This window comes from Geospiza fortis, unplaced genomic scaffold (assembly GCF_000277835.1).
Source record: "Geospiza fortis unplaced genomic scaffold, GeoFor_1.0 scaffold182, whole genome shotgun sequence".
Lineage (NCBI taxonomy): Eukaryota > Metazoa > Chordata > Aves > Passeriformes > Thraupidae > Geospiza > Geospiza fortis.
This window is the reverse complement of record NW_005054367.1, coordinates 2275710-2294642: the sequence shown is the minus strand read 5'-3', so window position 1 is coordinate 2294642 and position 18933 is coordinate 2275710. Positions and strand designations below refer to the sequence as shown.

Genomic DNA, 18933 nt, shown 5'->3' with positions numbered 1-18933 from the left:
ACATACTATAAAACACTATCTTTCTAGAAGGATAAACCTGTGTATATTACTTATCTTCCTTTTAATTTGTTTGGGTTTTTTTCTTTCTCTTACCATTCTCACAGCCCCAATTATCACAGTATTGGATATCTCATGGTCACCAATGGGAGTGTGCAAAGCTCATCTGTGAGGAGTGGGTGCTGTTGCCATTTTCAAGATAGTAGCTAAGCCTAAAAGCAGGGATTCCTCTGCATTATAAAAAATTGCTGCTAGGAAACTCCAGCACCTCCTTAAACACTGACAGCTCTGGAGGGAAACCGTCCTTTTAATTTTAGGGTGGGATGATTTTAACTCTGAAGCCCACTGCTGGCTGACCAGCCCAGCATCACGCATGAGGTCTGGGATAAATCAGGGCAAGGTCAGCCTGGTCCCTAAATCCCAAGACAGTGTCCCCTGTGGAGCAGCCTTTGTCCTGAATATGCATTTATTTACATACCAGTGCTGTCTGCACAGCTAGGCACTTTGTAAAAACTCGCTCGATTTGTTAAATTATTTACCTGCTGATGGCTTTTTTGTGCCATGTGGGGGACTAAGGGCAGGAGGTCCCAGAGCAACCCAAGCCTGAGCTGGGGTTTCTGCCAGGAGAAGTCAGCCCCCCCTCCTGCAGATGGCTAAGTGGCACAGAGGCTGGCTGTCACCCTGTCACTTGTCACTCTTTAACAAGGTGTGACACAGACTCACCTCCTGTGCACAGACCCAGCAGCTGGGGCAGAACAAAGGGCTCAATAAACACTGCTGCCTGTTGGTGCTGAGTGCCCTGTAAGAACATCACACTAGACGGGCAGACTGGGTTCAAGGTCTGATGTCTTGGGCCTCATAGACACTGAGGAGGTAAAAATCACCAGCAATCCTTGGCTTCCATCTCTGGGACAGCAGGTCTGAACCTGTGACTTGAGCATGATGCTTCCATCATTTTAGAGTAAGCAATGCCACAGGTTTGACATGCTCCTTCCACCTGGAGGAGTGATGGGATTTCAGTCCTGCTCACCCAAAGCTCACAGTTGAAGAAGAAAATCTGGGTTTAACTTAAAACCATCTTCAGCTCACCAATCTACCCATTTTCTGCCTTCCCTGTTTCTCACCAACCTGGTTTACATCCTGTACTCTGAAGCTGCATTGACACAGAGTTCAAATCCTCCTTTTATTCACTCTTCCCACTAATTTAATGTTGCCTAAATAATGGTAAAGGGCTGAGGATTTGTCTAACAGCACTAAGCAAGAGTGCACCACAGTTATATACTAAAGCCATTCGATTAAGTTATCTTAAAAGTCTAAAAAATAACTGGCATGAAGGAGAATACATGACAGGAGTAGCACTGTGGCACATATTTTTGTCTTTGCTGTAAAGTTTAGTGCAGAAAATATTCTCAACCTCACAAAGCCTTGGTGGTTCCTATCCAGAAAGGCTGAAGGTATGAGATGAACAGCTCAATGATTGTATGCTCAGAGACAGAAACCAAGATCCATACACTCACACATCAAGGGAAGCTCACTAATTTGTAAAATTGATCTGTAAAATGAATGTAGATATTTAAATGAAAATTAATCAAGTACAGGGTACCCAACACCCTTCTTTGCTAGTTTCACCCATGATGACTGAAAGTCAGATCTTATCAAGGATTTCAAACTGCTTTGGTTGGAGCATCTGCACAATTCCTCCCTCATCCTGGATTTGTGTCCCATAGCTGCCCTTTCTGCAAAGGCAGAAGGTTTTTAGTTCAAATCCTTCATCAAATCCTTTGGATCTGAGTGGGTTCTCATTTCCTTTGGAGAGGATCTGAGAGGGTTCCCATTTTCTTTTGAGAGCCACCAATGTCACCCTGAAACACATCACAGGTGGTGTTGCCCTCCTGACACAGATTTACACAGCGTTAGATATCTCTGCAGAGGATTAGGTCATGAAGCTGTGTGATATTTGGCAATGATTTACAAGGCTGGAGTCAGAACAGAGTTGGAGACAACTTGTTTAAATGCTTGGATATTGGTTTTGAAGGTATCCCTGTCAAATTTTATTTATAGGAGAATTACCAACGCAGGGACTTGGATATTTGGACTTGATTAAAAGTGACCCAGAAGGTTATTTTTAGGAAAAAAATCAAGCAGTTTTCAAAATTGGTGCTGACTGCCCCACATAATCCCAACAAAGGGTGAAGTCAGCTATTTCTGGGGTTTTTTGGGGTTTTTATTTTTTTTTTTACTGTTGCAAGGCTGTGCAGCCCAGAGCTGCTCTAAAGTTCTGCTTTGTGCTATGCTCAGAATCAAAAATGTGCTGGCACCCAGTAAACACCTCTGGGGTCAATGTAACCTCCAGATTCAGAATAAGTCACATACACATTTCTAATCTTTTCAGTACCTGTTTGCAAAGGGTTTTGTAGATTTTTTTGTAAAAACCTACCCCTGAAGCAGCACTGTAATGTGGTGGAGACAAAGTGAATCCTAAGGATTCACTATTGCTTGGAACCATTTCCCATAAAACACCAAATTTGCTGTCGACCTTGAGCTTTTCACCTCAACTTCACCTTTTTCACAGCAGGTTAGGTAAGCTGTGGAATCCCTCATCCTCATGTGCACTTCTGAGCCAAGCAGATTTATCACAGCTCCCATTTCCCTCCAGCATTTCCTGGAGGTCTTTCCAGAGCTTTTCATTTAACTTAATCAGGGAAGAGTTTCCCTGTGATGGGTCTAGACTGTTCCTGATCCCCTTGGCTTGCTGCTCATTTGGCGTCCCTGAAGTCTCCAGCAGAATTCTGTCACTGGAATTTTCTGCCTAACTTGAAGTCCAGTGCACAACCTGGCCATCACTGAGGGTCCCTGAAGGGCAGAGATGTCCTCATAAATCAGTGTGGGCAATCCTGCCTCCAGAGACTTCAGCCTGTGGCACACAGGTCTCACTAACCCCATGGACTAGGATGTCATTCAGTTCATTTCCAACATTAACTCTTCCCTTCTGCATTCCCTGGATCATCTCAGCACAGCCAAGAGCCCAGCCTCAGCACTGTCAGACACTTCCCAAAATTTATTCCAACCCAAAAGAGTGCAAACCTTGAAAGAGTCAGCATTTACTGCCCAGCTCAATGGCAAAGCTCAGGCTCCTGGCAAAGCCTTGTGGATTCTACCTAAAAAATTCATCTTCTTGCTATCACAGACAGGCAGAGAGGGTGGAGCTCTTTCTGATCCTGGAATTCAGGGAAGATTTTTGCCCCTATTCCCAACTTTCTTTGCCCAGAGATAGTTTTATCTTTATCTGGTGATTTTTAACTTTTATCTAGTGATCTTTAAAGATCTGGTGATCTTTATCTTTTATCTTTATCTGTTTATAAGAATATTGTGTCAATAAATATCGACCTGTATTTCTATATTCTCACATATTTCTACTTTCCCACATTATTTCTATATTCTCACATATTTCTATATCCCCACATATATCTACACACAAGTTTATCTACATAAATTTTACAATAATTTGCATGACAGATGCCTAGAGCTGGGTGAAGGGAGAGATAAATGAACCCCCACAGCTTTTATGAATGCCATTTTCAGTCTCGTGATCAAGGGAAAAATGAGACCTTTTAATTCTGGTGCACTGGGCACTGGAAACACCAGCCCTGGGGGTCAACAAACCTGTGGCTGGTGTTTTGAAAGCCAAACTCCTGGTATCTTTGTGCCTTGGTGGCACAAATTTGAGGTCTGGAGTGTCCCATTGTATGACATCAATATGTGTTTCCAGGCAAAATCAAGAAGAATCAATGAATTTAGAGGGCTAGAACACAGGAAAGGATCTCTGATGAAAGGTTAGCCTCACTGGTAGCTGTATAAATTGTATAAATACATACATAATATAACTCTAATGAGAGTAATTTCTGAATACCTTAATAATTTTGACAATCCACTTCAAAGTCTTGTCTAGAAAGCAGGACATTTTTTCAGTAATTTCCAATTTCTTGTCATAATTTCACTATTTTGCAGAATTTCTGTCATTCTTAAGGTAAGAAATATGACTTGTATGTGTGTCCAGGTGGTACCTGGAGTAGTGTTAAATTCCCAGTGTGCTCATGCTGGTCTCAAGAGTCATTCACCAGTTACAGATGTGCAGCATTGTCTCACAATTTAAATTATTCACCATGAACACACAGAGATAAAATTCTACAATAATTTTATGTGCCTTCATTATCTGACAATGGCCTAAGCAATCAGAGTTGTAAACCAATGTAAACCCGGTAAAGCCACCAGAACACAATTTTAAGGTGGCAGAAAAACAATTACAAAGTAGGGAGTGTGATAATGCAGCACAAGGAGGGAAAAAAGCCTTTAATTAGAAGATCACAGAGGGTTTTTTTTTCCCAAGGATTGATTGCATTTAGAACAGCAGTGGGCTCCTCCCTACATGAACCCATTTTAATATCATATTCGCAGCCTCCACAGACTCCCATCCACGGGGGGTGACTGGGAGTCAAGGGCACAGAGTTTGGGAGCAGTGCTTCACCCAGGGCTGGTGAGGTGCCTACAGCAAAGGAGAAACTGGAATAAACTCTCTGAGCTGGAATAAAGGCTGCTTCTCTCCTTTATTTTATTTTATTTTTTTTTCCCATTACTAAAAGCACATGATTTCAGATAACCTGGGAGCATCCACTGGACCAGGCTGGAAGCAGGCAGACCTGAGCAGCACCATTCCAAGGCAGGCATGTTTTAATTAACTCCTGATCACCCCTGAGGTGAATTAATAGCAGAGCCCTGAAAACAAGGAATTCTGCCTAAACAACAGCAAAAATCATCCTTGGATAATCACATAAATCCTAAAACCGACCAGAATCTCCAGCCTTCTGCACACATCTGAGACCCTGTGATTCTCTGTCTCAGGGAAAAGAGGAGACCTCCTTCCTGGTATGGGCAACAGCATATGCTTTATGCAGCCAGGGATTTCATCAAATTAACCTGCTTGTTCAAATTAGAGGGGAGGGAACAGCAGGAAAAAAAAAAAAAAAAAAAAAAAAAAGACATCTGACTGGAAGCACAGCAGCTGAGCTGAAAGCTCTGGCCACTTATTTAAATAAGCAGTTCCAGCTAATGTAGGCCCCTGGTGCTTTCAAATAGCTTTTTGTGTGCCCCAGAAACACCTGTCTCTCCCTCTCTAATTATGCCTTTTATAAAAAATAAAAATAGAAGAAATAGTGCTTGGATTGCTGTGGGTGCCTCTTTTCTTTTCAATCCAGCCTGGCCTCTCCTGTCTTTTTCTGCCAAGGATAGGATCACTTAAGGACCTCTTCACTGTCCAGCATCTTTCAGAGCCAGGACTGAAGTTACAAGTTTCTCCCCTTGATTTGAAAAGGAACAAAATTCAGTCTTTACCCCAGATACAAGCTGGAAAAGCTACAGGGAAACAGGATTTAGCAAATAAACTGAAATACGTGGAAATACTTTTTTTGGCTCTCTGAAATATGGTTGGGGAAAGGGAGCTTGTAATGAGGCTGGTATTCCTTTCAGCACCCACCCTTTCTGAGCAGACTTTTATTGTCATTTTATTTTTTCAAAATATCCCTCTGTCCTTTCATTCTGACACTGCATTTTCTGCCATACAGATGCCAAACTCTATGATTGCACCTGCCAATCCAGAAATTGCACATTATGAAAGAAAGGCAGAAAGTTAAAGGAAAGTCTTTAAAAATAGGACACTAGAGAGACACTAAGGTGACCTGAATTCCCATCTCTGCTCCCTGTTTCCTTGAATCACAGCCCTCATGTTCAGGTAAAGACTAAAAACTCCTTAAGGCTGCTCTGGGGTTGCTCCATGGCCTGGAGGTGAAAAATGTGTCTGGAAATGAGCTATCAAAGGGCTTCCCTCACTGCAGCAGTTCATTACTGCTCCTGGAGTGCTCTCATGTATTATAACATGATGGGCTACACGAGTGCCTAGATTAATTATAAACAAAAATTATCTCCTGGAAAGCCCAGTGCTAATTCCTGTTACTCAGGTTTAAAAACTCATTTACTTCATCCACTTTTTTTTGTTTTGTTTTGTTTTTTGGGGGGTTTTTGAGTTTTTTTTTTTTTTATTTCTCCAGGACTTTTCCACCTTTTAAATTTTTTTTTCCCTCCATCTACTACTCAGACTAAGGCTATAAAATTCTGTTAATATTCCATGTTCTCAGCTTGTCTCCAGGTCCTCATGTCCAAGCTTTTCAAGGCAATGTTTCCTTTTCAGAGGGCAGCCTTGTTGCAAACAGCATGTGCCACTCTTGTTGGGTTAAATGCTTTTAAATAAATCATTCCTGCATCCTAATTGCTTCCTGGCGGTTTCCTGAAGAACCTCTTTATGTCTTGCTGTTCTCTTAATCTGTCACCTCCCCTACACCTGCTCAGGCTTTTCTAACAGCTCCAGTCAATTCCCAGGGCAGATGGCTGAGAATCAAGAATTAAACCTCAGCTAATTTCCGAGGGCGAGTCGACTGTGAGCTTTCATCCAGCAAGGCAGAAAACTGACTTATTGATCTGCACTTTTCTCCCCCATCGCCATTTACAAATGGATTTTCAGCTTGTCTCAATTCACCTTTTTACTGCAAACAGGCACCTTTGCTACACCTTGACATCCAGATTATTAGCACTGGCTAGGGATCACAGGGTGACAGGATCTGCTGAGCTGGAAGGGATGCACAAAGATCATGGAGTCCAACTCCTGGACCTGCACAGAACAGCCAAAAAGTCACACCTTGCACCTCAGAGCATTGTCTAAACTCTGTCAAGCTTGGTGCCACTTCCCTAGGCAGGCTGCTAGGGATTCCTGTGAATTTTGGGGATCACATGGTGTAACTTGATCAGACAAAGCTTGGCCAAGTCCCAGGGGCTCCCTCTGCAGTGGCTGTGCAGGTGCAGATGTCCTGAAAAGTCTGGTGTTTCTGTTATGATTTAGAGCAAAACAATTTCTTCATCAGCAACTGTGTTCTCCTTCTCATCCAGAAGCTGTGTGGAGACAGCCTGGATTTAGGGCAGCTGGAGAGAAAAGACTTTCTCCACTAAAAAAGATCTCCAAAGCCAGCTCCTGTTCCATCCCAGGGAGCCTTCCTGATGCTGGATGCTGCAGTCAGGAGTGGACTTGGTTATTATTTCTTAGGTGAAGGCAGTGTTACCAAGCCAGGGGTGGACACAGTGATTCCTGACAGAACATTTCCCTGGGGCTCAGCCCCATAGACTCTGCAGCATTTCCATCCCAGCTGGAGGGAGTTGAGGTGCTAAAGTGAAGGCAAGTTTCTTTCTGGACAGGATTAGGATCAACCCTACTTTGATCTGACACAATGACAACAACAACAAAAGCAAACAAAAAATGCCAACAAAAGCCCCAAACCTAAAGAAAACCAAAACCCCAAAACCAACCAAACCAAACCAGCAAGCCAAACCAAAAGAGAAAAATCTGTTTGTGTTGCCTCCTCAAGGTGCTGTTCTGGATTTGCTTGTTTCCCTAAAGCATTTATTTAATCAGATGTTTCAAATCAATATGAAAAAATACCAAATTGTTGTGGGAAACAGGAAAGTCTTGGCTTGAAAATCAGCTCAATTTAGTTGGGTTCTTGAACCTGATTGATCCTGAATTGTACTGAAAAATGTCCACACTGTATTAAATATGCCAGAATGGAGAGGGACTCTGAAGATTGTAGGATCCCTGCCTTTTGCTAGGAGGGATAATGGTTCAAGTAGGAGTACATATCAAAAATAGGAATGTTACTCTTCATTTGCCTTAGCACAAACATCCCAAAGTCAGCCATACCAGGGTAGGAGGTCTGCACAAATCCTCTACTCCACCAAGTCGCAGCTTTCAAGTTTCATCCCAATTCCTCTCATCTCTCCCTCACTAATAAAGAATCCCTCTCCCTCTGCAGGCTGCTTCTACCCCTTCATTTCTCCCTTTTCCCTCCTCCTCAGGAGGAGTCTCTTGAGCTCCTGACCACCCTGGATGGTGGGAAGATGTTTTTTTGGTCTGCAAGTTGGGGTTTCAAAGGTGCTGGTCATCAGGCAGAGGAACTGCGGGACAATTCCCCATCCTCCTCTGTCCCTGGAGAGTTTGTGAGACTCTGGACTGCTAAACACAGCCAATGAGTCTCTCCCAGCTCAGCTCTTCCATGCAAGGGAGAACAACCCTGTGTATGGGATTTGGCAGCTCAACTCCCAGTGATGGAAAGGGCCAAACAAGCTGCATGCAAGAACTTCAGAATTTAATTAATTATTTTGTTTTAAGCATAGTCTTCTAAAAAAGGACATTGAAAAGTGCTCCATCTTTAAATAACTTTGAGAAATTAAAATGTTTGGTAAATCTAGCTCAGCAAGATCTGAGTGGAGATGGGTTTTTTACAGCACTTTTGAAAGTTGAAAATCTGCTTCAGTAATTGAAATTCTTCAGCATTTGCAGTAATTATTCATCTCCCAGCCACTTTGCAAGGTGCAGGCAGATGGTGAACTAGGCTTACAGTGGACTTTTCCCCTCACCTCTGTTTTCCAGCCCTTTTCCTGCAGCTGCAGCATGTTTTGTCCTGCTGTGCCTTGTCTGAAACTCAGCTTGTGCTTCCTCTTGGCAAAGCTTGGGTTCTCCCCTTTTAGCATCCATGTGGTAATGAACATGAGGTGCGGACCAAGATAAGACCAGACATTTGGATGTTTTTACATGTACTGTGTTGAGATAAAGTGTGGGGTGGCAGAAGGGAGATTTACAGTCTCGACTGACTTGCTAACACACATTAAAACCACATTTCTTCATGCAGATTTTTTTTCTTGTCATTTATCCTCAATTAGCCAATACGAACTAAAAGAGCATCTTTCTTTCTTTTCCTTCCTTCCTTCCTTCCTTCCTTCCTTCCTTCCTTCCTTCCTTCCTTCCTTCCTTCCTTCCTTCCTTCCTTCCTTCCTTCCTTCCTTCCTTCCTTCCTTCCTTCCTTCCTTCCTTCCTTCCTTCCTTCCTTCCTTCCTTCCTTCCTTCCTTCCTTCCTTCCTTCCTTCCTTCCTTCCTTCCTTCCTTCCTTCCTTCCTTCCTTCCTTCCTTCCTTTTCTTTTCTTTCTTTCTTTTCTTTCTTTTTCTTTTTTTTATTTTTCTCTTCAAAACTGAGCTCCCTGGCTTCTGGAGAGGGAATCTCACTCCTACTGGTTATCTGGGAGGTTTATGCCATCAGGGAGGCTCAGAAGAATACGCACTGAGACAACTTCAAAAGTCCCACATAAGCATTTGCTGTGAGTAACTGGGGAGAAGCTAGTAAAAAACTCAACTCTGAAGTTATAATACCCTGCTGTACCCATGGACTTTTGACAACTCACAGAGAACACTAATAAGTTCTCTCTTAAGATGCTGCTCCAAGTGACAAGACATATTATCTTTAATTTGCCTTGGCTGTGCTTTTGTCATTCTGCTCCTCTGTGCTTTTCTGAACAGAAACTAGACAAAATTCACATGCTCTTAGGGTAATGTCCCAAGAATACAAATTGGATTTCAGTGCTGTTTGGGAACGACTCATTACAGCAGATTGTGTAATTACTGGTACAGCAAACAGAAATCACCTTGTTAATCAACAGGGAATACAGATGGAAAAAAACAATTAAAGCAATCATAAGCCATCAATATTTACTTCACACAGCAAGTTTTTAATTGTCACTTAAAGACAATCCGACACAAGGGCATAATTTAATTCAATTCAATTTTAACTAGGGAGAGAAAGACTGTTTCAAAATATTCATCTCAGATTCAAGGATTGTTAGCTGCTTTTCAACTTGTCTGACAGTGAAGTATTTAAAGCAGAAATCTTAGAGCAAGTGCTTTCCAGGAACTATCTTGGAAAACATAATACCTTTATTTTTGTTTAAGTGTTCAGGGAAAGTGATGGTGCATATAATGCCTGAACATCCATGAGTAGATCTCAAACAAGCAAACAGGAAATTTGGCAGCAAACAGGAAATTTGGAAAGCTGCTCAGTGGGGAACACAAATCTCCAGTTACCAACTGAGCAGCTCCAGGCAAACACCAGAAACATGCTGTGTTAGAACCACTCACAAAAGTTATTGAGGAGAGTGAAAAATACATATAATTTCATTTCCATAAAAGCATCTACAAAATCCTGCCTAGTGGACTTTTTGAGATGCCTGACCTTCAAATCCATTGCTGAGCCATTGCTTGAGCTATTTTGCAGACAGATTCACTACCCAAAACTCGTCAGCCCCTCCCTCTAAGGCAGGGGAGATGGAAAAGGGATGGAAAGAGCAATCTTCATCCCTGGTGAAAAGAAACTAGTGGGGCATCAGGGCAAAAACTGAGAATTAGAGATGTTCTCCCCTCCTTGCTGCAGGACAGTGCAAGATCACCCATTGCTGGGGATGGTTGGAGGGGAAGGACGCTGCCAGCATCCCTAACAAAGCAATTGTTTAAGAAAATAGCTTTCTCTGCATGTGAAGACTTGAAAGACAGGATAATCTTAGAAAGAATTGGTGGAGAAACCCTCATCTCTGAAATCAGAACGGGACAATCAGGCTGGGTTTTTGTAAGCCTGGACTGAGACTAATTTTGTCAATTAAACTGAACACAAAAGCTGCAATGGAGATGATGGATTTGTGATAATGGACTTTTGTGGAGTGATGACATTAGTCCAGGTTTAAGAGGATTTCTCTGTGAATGCCACAGGCAATGAAACTTGGCTGTGACTTTTTTTCCTGAGAGCTCTCATTAATGAGTTGGGAGTTCACACCTCTTTCCCATGTGACAGCTTCTCTGGGGTTCCAGCCTCTCACCTCTGCCTTCAGTGCATGAGCAGTGAGTGAAGAAGCTGTTGACTGCAACACCTCCTGACTCTGAATGATGCTAAGCCCAGACTGATGTCTTTCCCAAACTGACCATGCAATGGAATAATCCGCCCGCTGTCGGCAGAGACTGGGACATAGCTCAGAATTAATTGGCTGAAGCTCAAGCTAGATAAGCTCAAGATAATATTTATAGGTCAGAGGAAACAATTGAAAGGAACATCAAGCATGACACCAGCCTGCACAGCTGGTGGAATCACTCTGCTCCTTGTTTCAAAGCCCAGCTCTGTCTGCTTTTGCAGGATAGGTTTGGTGGAGAGCAGTTCTCACAAACACTTTGGAAGGCACTTGCCTCCAGCCCTGGCCAAGTTCAGGCTCCTCACTTAATCTGCTTTGTTCAAAGAGGTTTCGATTGCATGGATGCTTGGAAAATATCTGTTCTTTGTGGAAATACTTGCCCATGCATCCAAGGAAAGAGGATTGTGCATAAATGCCATTCCTGATGGTGATGTTGATGTCTGTCTACACTTCTATCTGTCTGCACAGATATACTTCAATCTGCCTTTCCCTCATGTGGAAAGAGCTGTGGATTGAGGGCTCACCACTGCAGTTCATGAGCACAGAGAGCAGATATTTGTAGTGTAGAAGGGTGTTACTTTCAGCAGAACACCTCTTTTTCACAGGGTAACTTGTATGGACGTGCATTGATGTTTGTTCAGCATGCCCAACTTCCAGCAGACATCTAAAGCATCTTCCCCAGCTGCCTGAGCTGAAATGAGCCTGCATTTTGTGGTTTGATTAACCCTTTGTCTTCCCTCCCAAAGAAATCTGTAGCAGGGCTGTTGATAGGGCATTATTGTATTGCAATGTATGTGAAACCCTCTCTGCTACCCTAGCACACTTCTTTGAGATGCTGAGAAGCCCATTACCAGAGATCATCCTTTAGGGATTCTACATCCAGCAAGAATAGCTCAGTTTGTGGATTACTCTGTATTTTGATGTTTAGGCACTGCAAAACAGAATTCTCTTTAGTAATCCACAACTGGCAGATTCTGCTGTTCCATTGGCCCAAATCAGTGTCAAAGGTCTTTCACAATTCAGGATATATAGAAAAAAAAAATAAAATTCAGCAGCAATATGCTTATAACCCCTCTGGGTTCAAATCCTATTTAGAAATAGTGAATACATGCAAATTTTGAGCCGGTTTTATGAATTATTCAAAACAGAAAATAGATTCAGAGTTGCATTTGTACAATGAGAAAACGCAGATGAGAGATGGTTTCACATGTCCAATCAAAAATCGACCACTGCAGCTTGAATTTTGAATACTGATACCAAACCACTAATGAATAATTTGCAGATCAGGAATTTTTAAGTGAATAATTTTAAACAAATAAATTTGAGAAAATCAGACAAGTGGTTCATCTGCTTCTTTTGGAGCAGCTAATTCACCCATTCACTGCCTTCTGCAGCTCAGTTGCAGTGATTTGGTTCTCAAAGCACCAAAAAGAAAATGTAAATTGAAATAAAAAGTGTGCTGGAAAAATTATAGGATATTACTGTGCCAATTCAGAGTGGCAGGGTTAGCAACTGGGTAGGAGAAAAGCATCTGTTAAACCTGCTAAAAATATAACATCAGGTTCTCATAATCTGCGCTGGGAAAACATTTTTAAGTAAAGAATAGTGCAGGGGCAAAAGATTTATTCACTGAGAACCTTAAAGAGGAAGTGATGGCCTAGAGTCAATCAACAACCAAAACAACTCAAGGGTGGGACAACTTTTTGGTTGGACTGGGAGCTTGCAAAATGAACATTTAAATGTGGGTGGAACATTTAAATGTGGGTTGAGAAAGTAAAACATTCTGAGCCACTAAGAAGGCTCTGGGGTTTATTTTCTGGGGACAAGGGGAGTCCCAGGGCTGGTGCCCCCTCTATTTTATGCCACAGGATGTGTGAGAGGGGATGGTGAAGCCCCTTTCCCAGGCCAACTGTGGCTGCTTCTCCAATCTGTCTTTATAAACTCCACCATTAAAAGACAAACGTGCACCTAATTTATATTTGGACTTTGTGTTCTTGTGTGGCTCCTGTTCCAAGGGGGGTTTGCCCACAGAGGACAGAATTTAGCTTAGTTTGTGGTTTATTCTCTTGGTTGTTAATGAGATGTTATTCTACAGGTGTGTAACTAATTTCAAACTGCAACAGATTTCCAAACTGCCTCAGTGAATTGATCCTGCACAGGGTTGCTCCCATCAGGAAGACCTCTGCTTATGGTTGTGCCAATATTCATCCCTCATCCAGCCCTTCTAGTCTTCATAAGCTCACTGAACAAAAAATTCCTGGAAGCCCATCCAGTACTTTAGGTGAGTCCTATTAGTCCCGTTTTGGAGATGGAGGAACAAGAAAAGAAAAGCTATGTCACCTAAATTGCAGTAAAAACAGTTTTCAGAGCTGGGCTATAACTTAGGAACAGGTAGATTCCAATTTTGTGGTTAAATAATTAAACCAGGCCTTCCTCTTCTGGTGGAGCTAATCTGAGAAAAATGAGTGCATTCCCTTTAAAAGGTTTCTAAGCATATATGCAAAGAAGAATTTATGACCTACAATTTATGTAAAGAATTTCCTTTTCATAAATTAATTTATTAAAGCTTTGGAGAAGCTTCCAAAGGCTCTGATCCAGCAGTGCACTTAAATATGACCATAACTTCAAACAAGCAAATTGTCCCATTGAAGTGCTCTCCTGGGCTGGGGCCAAAGAAAGTGCAGTTCTTCCCTGGAATCAAGGTTCAGATGTAAAATGGGGAAAAATAATTTCTCTGAAGTTTAATAAATTACATAATCATGGCAAAGCTCTGCCAGCCTCCCACATTAATACCTGAAGCTAATAAGAGGTGGCCTCAGGGAGATTATTGCCTCCTCATTGATACACTGAGATGAAATGTTAGACTTCATCTAGAGAACGTGGTGTTGCTCACTTTTCCCAGATTGGACAGATCCCACATCACTTCAGAGTGAATCTTTGAAGGAGCCAAATCTGGTACTAGCAACACTCCTGGGGCATGAGCTCCCTTTTGTTCAGACTTCTGAGGATTACCCTTAAATCAGTAGAAGTAAGCGTGGCGGTATTTCACGGATTTGGAGTATTTTGCAACGTTTTGTAGTAGTGAAGACACTTTGCCAAAAGGACTTTTCACACCTTCTCCTGGACTCCTGCACTGGTAAATATTTGGGAGCCAGAACTGAACATGCTGTGACACACTGCTGGCAGCCTGGCCAGGAGCTGCGCCAAGGACAGCTCCTCTAATCTGCTCAAAACTGCTGTGCCCAGGTCACGTGCAGAGCAGGCTGAAGTAGCTGGGAATGTGGAATGTGGGAATCCTTAAATGTCATTTAATGTGGCAAAAAGTGGTCCGGTTAATCCTTAAAAGCAAGCTCACCTCTCCACAGCAAAAAAGATCCTTTGAGCAAGTAATAAACAGATATACCATAGTAAAGCTATGAAACTCAAGGTAGCTCATAAATGACACAGTTATGAAAGTTTCTCGTTAGTTGTACCAAGAGAGAGAATCCTTAAAATCAGAGAGTTTGGGGAAAGCTGCAAAAGGCAGGCCTCAGAAACAGCAGAACTGCAATTAGAGCTATAAAAGTTGTATGAGAAGTAGAAAGTATGGACAAATAGAACAATGGTCTGTGTATTAACACTTGGCTAGAATAACTCCCTAAACTACCGAAAAGCATATCTAGTAAGATATTAGGAAGTTCTAAGCTTGATAATGGAGCTCTGTGCATTGTGTTTTAAGGCTTACAAGCAGGTATTGTATTCTAAATAAGCAAGCATTGTTTTAATTAAAGGTATGTGTGCTTATAGTGGTTGGATAAATCTACTGTCAATGTGCTTCTGCTTTGTGTGATTGGTCAAAAACCTTTTAAAGTAAGTTATAACATTAGTTCTTTGTCTGCTGCCAGAGGCATGAGCTGCTGGCGTCTTCCCATTGTCATAAGCATGTAATGAGACTGATGGAAAATAAACAGCAGCTCCTCAGCAGTCCCATCCTGTTTGTGATTTTTACATAAACCCATGGTCAGCAATAGAATGAGATGTTAAATGCTGAAGGAAAGGGAGAATTCCTGGGGATGGGAAGGAGATGGATGTGCCTCAGATTAGCAGGGTGACACATCCACGTCACCAATGACGGCATTCGTGTTTGCTTTGGGTCCTGGGGATGCTCAGTTACACATCCAAACCTCCTTTGAGCTCTGCCTAGGGTTGATGCTCAGAATCAGAGTGACAGCTGTCATTTCACAGATGCAAAGCTGCCAAGCTTAACAGCCCTTTCCCACCCACTGCAAAACCCAACACGAGAAACATTGTAGTTCCAAAATGATACTCACATCTACAATGAGGAAGTCCAGCCAGCACCAGGCATTGGTGAAATACTTCTTGAAGCCATAAGCCACCCACTTCAGGAGCATCTCCAGGACAAAGATGTAAGTGAATACTTTGTCAGCATATTCCAGCATGGTTTTTATGTTTTTTCGATCTTCAAGGTAAATATCTTCAAAGGCCTGGAAGTACAAAGGATTGCTTAATAACTGCTCCTGAGCCCTGTTGGAAAGCATGGGTGTTGCACTACAGGTCTGTATTTGATAAATTATCACGTACAATCTGTGATTTCTGATGTATTTTAACATTGCAATTAAAAAGAGTGTTCAGGCACAAACAGGACTGGCCCTGACCTCAGAGATCTGTTCAGCTTTCCCCTACAATGGACACAGGCTTGGCTGTCTCTCTCCAGGCTCTCCTGGCTGTACTGGCTGGACATCCTTTGAGTGTAGGAAAAGCTTCTGCACCCTGAGTTTGGGATGTGAACCCATGAGCAGAGTGCCACCCCAAAATGCCCAGATTTATCCTGCCTCATCTCCTGTTGGCTGTGCCAATGCTACCCAGGTACCTCAGATGTCCCAGGGCACAGGATGTCTATATTTAGGAGGCAGAATATGACCCTCACATTTAGCCAAATAGATCTTATTGCTAATGATGACAAATTGGGTTATTAACCTGCCTGTGCTATGGAGTACTGGAGTTCCCTGGCTTCTGTTCAGCCATCACATTTCGGGTGGCTGCAGCTCTCTGCCTCAAGAAATGCTCATTATTATTCACTTAGCAGAACAATAATGTTTTAAAGGTCAAGGTATCTATCTCCCCATCTCATCTGTCTCTCCAACTAATCTCATGCAGAGCATTATGAAAAGAGTTTCAGTGTCTGTATCAAATACGAGCAACTGAATAACCCCTTAAAATATTTAAGATCTAAACCAATATGTTTCCCAAAAGAAAGAAAATAAAGATGTCTCATAATTTAGCCTTCACTTTATAACATAAGTCAAATAAAAGGCAGGATCCTGGTGTCAGGTTTGCCAATATGCAGCCTGTTTTGGGGATTCTAAGTCAAATTATGCTCTGCTTCCCCAGCTACTTTTGCTGTTATACAAGCTGCTCCCCAGTCCCTGTAACCTGGATAACCCAAGCTGTGACATATTACTCTCATCCCATCGTGTGACCCAGAGCACTTGGCAGCAAGAAACACAATTTGAGATGGTCTGTGCTAATCATCTGAATTATCTGCATTTACATATTTCCAGATCTGTAGCTACTTTCTGAGAAGCTTCAAAAAGTTAGCAAACACCCAGTGCCTGGAGATACAAGAAGTGTGGTACTTGTCACTCAGGCAGTCACACTGCTCTTCTGCCTGCCAGGGAACAGTAATTAAACTGACAAGAAAGCTTTGGCAGCCCATGCCAAGCTTGTCCATTTGTCCCCACACTTTGGGGTGACGTTTTCGCTGCAACCCTGTCTCCTATCTTGCCTTCAAAAATGATATTTCAAGGGTGTGAAAGAGCTGTTGGAGAAAGCCTGAAAACAATGCACAGATTGGAGTTTATCACTTCTCGTAGGGGCTCACTCACTTTGTCAGATGACTTGCTGTACTTTGCAATTACTGCAAAAATAACAACAAACCATTTAAAGTGATTTCCTCCTCTCCCTCTTTTGCTCTCCCTACTTTCTACTAACTTGTCCAAAAGTACATTGTGTTTTGTCTACTAAAAGCACACTGTCAGTCAGGAAGCAGCTTATTAAGGGATGAAAAATGTGCTACCTGGACACTTCTGTACTTCTGGACAAGCTATGGATATTAGCCAAATGACAAAATTCTGGTGCTTTGCATTTTTTCACTGTGACAATGGATGAAACCTCTGCCATATAAAATATCAAGAAGTTTTTTTTTTTTTTTCTTTCTGCTTTGCTTTGTGTGTTAAAAAAGATTTAAGCAGGATACCTGCAGTGTTATCCAAAATTACTATTAGAAAGTAGGCTTCCAGTTTGGGTGTTTATGGCTTAAAAATCTTAAGAAAGGTTTTTGGATCTTCTGCAGTAAGTTAACGATATATTTTGATGGTTTAACCACATACATATTGGCTTAAAGGTATATATAGTTCTTCTCCCTTAAGAACGTAGGGTGTCCCAGAGATGCAGCCAGATGAATTCAGTTTTTTGGAAGAGAGCAACCCAGAACACCAGGAAAAAAATTTTGTGTGTTGCCTCCAACATCTCCAGTCCAAATACTGAAGCACGGTGCTGATATGTGAGAAAATGCAGGATAGTTTGCCCTGATACAGAACTGCACTGGCTAAATTGAAAGCTGCAAAAACTAAACGAATGCATGCAATTTAAATTAAATGAGCTTTATATTGCAGTCTTCAGTTATCTAAGGCACTTTTAATTACATATGTAAGGAAGTGTTTTCATCTAAAGCATATTATAGCAAGCGACATTCCCCCTCTAAAATGTATTCAAAAATTAACATTCTGATGCTCAAGCTGGTGCAAAAACTGTCAGAGTCCATTCATTTCAGCAAAGCTGTGACAATTTTCAGAAGCCTACTATTTACCCAAGGTTTTCAGCCTCTTATTTTTCATAATAAAAGAAAACCCCCTGGGTGACACTTCAGCCCATCTCTGGTGAACCAGGAGAACAGTAAATCCATTTCTTTTCTTTTTTGCATCAACATTTATGTATTTCCACCTTTCCCTCTCCCTTCAGAGACTTTGAGCTGCATAAACTCAGTACTTCTGTGGTTTTTCCTCTTTTTTTAGGCCACTGATAATTTGTGTTGCTCTTCTCTGGAGTTTCTTCATTTAGCCCATGTCTTTCCCAAAGTGCAGTGCCCAGAGCTGAAGCCAGTGCTCCAGCTGAGGCCTCCTTGATGCCAACTGGAGTGGAAGAACAGCATAATTTATACAGCCCAGTGGGGTGGTGGGCTTTTGTGCAGGGTTGTGATGGAGTTTATTCTGGTTTTTTCCTGCTCTCTCTCCAGTTCTTTTTAGTAAATCTGCTTCCTTACAGCCATCCTTCATCACACCTTCCCATTGTGGTTATTCCAGGTGAGGGGAAGAAGGCAGCTTTCTAAGATGATGTTTGCCTTACTGCTTAAGGCAGATTCACCCACTTGGTGACTTGGCTGGAGTCAATCCTGACCTCTGGAAATGCATGGATAACCCGTCCAAACATGGAACTGCCTGCAAATTTAATGAGTGTGTGTCTTACTCCATGACAAAGGAGATGACTGGTGACCACCAGACTAAAGCCTGGAGAACTCTGGATACACATCTCTGCTCTAGGTCAGGATAAAAACCTGGGAGAAATCCCACAAATTCCAGGGATATTCCTGAGAAATGCAAAAGAGAAATATAAATGCATCCCTGTGAAGAGCCCAGGGCTGAAAATGCACAGAGGATAATTGCAGAATGCAGTGGGATCTCAGGAGGAGAGGATCCCCTATCAGAGTCCTGGGCAATTACAAACCAGTGCCCATAGACACATTCACCTGTGCACAAACAGGACCTGTGCAGAGAAGGTACTGAGTGTTAACCTAAAGTGCTTTCAAAACAGGAATACAGGCACTCACTAGCTCCATGGATAGCACTGATTCACTGCCCTCTGTGTCTTTTATAATTTTAATTTGCTGGTTACAGAATGTACTAATAAAGAAAAAAAAAAAAAGAAGGGAGAGAAGAAAAGGAAAAAAACAAAGCCACCCCTGGAGCAAAATAAATGCAAGCCTCCAGATGGGAACTC

The 18933-nt window shown here is 42.1% G+C and overlaps 1 protein-coding gene across 1 annotated transcript in view; it reads right to left on the bottom strand.

Annotated features, from left to right (window-relative positions):
- The window catches only part of LOC102041347 (sodium channel protein type 5 subunit alpha-like), a 217310-nt gene that overhangs the window by 22982 nt on the left and 175395 nt on the right, over positions 1-18933 (bottom strand). The window contains exon 21 of the mRNA XM_031059735.1: positions 15189-15362. Within this exon, the coding sequence (XP_030915595.1) occupies positions 15189-15362 (174 nt within the window). The remainder of the gene's footprint in view (positions 1-15188; positions 15363-18933) is intronic.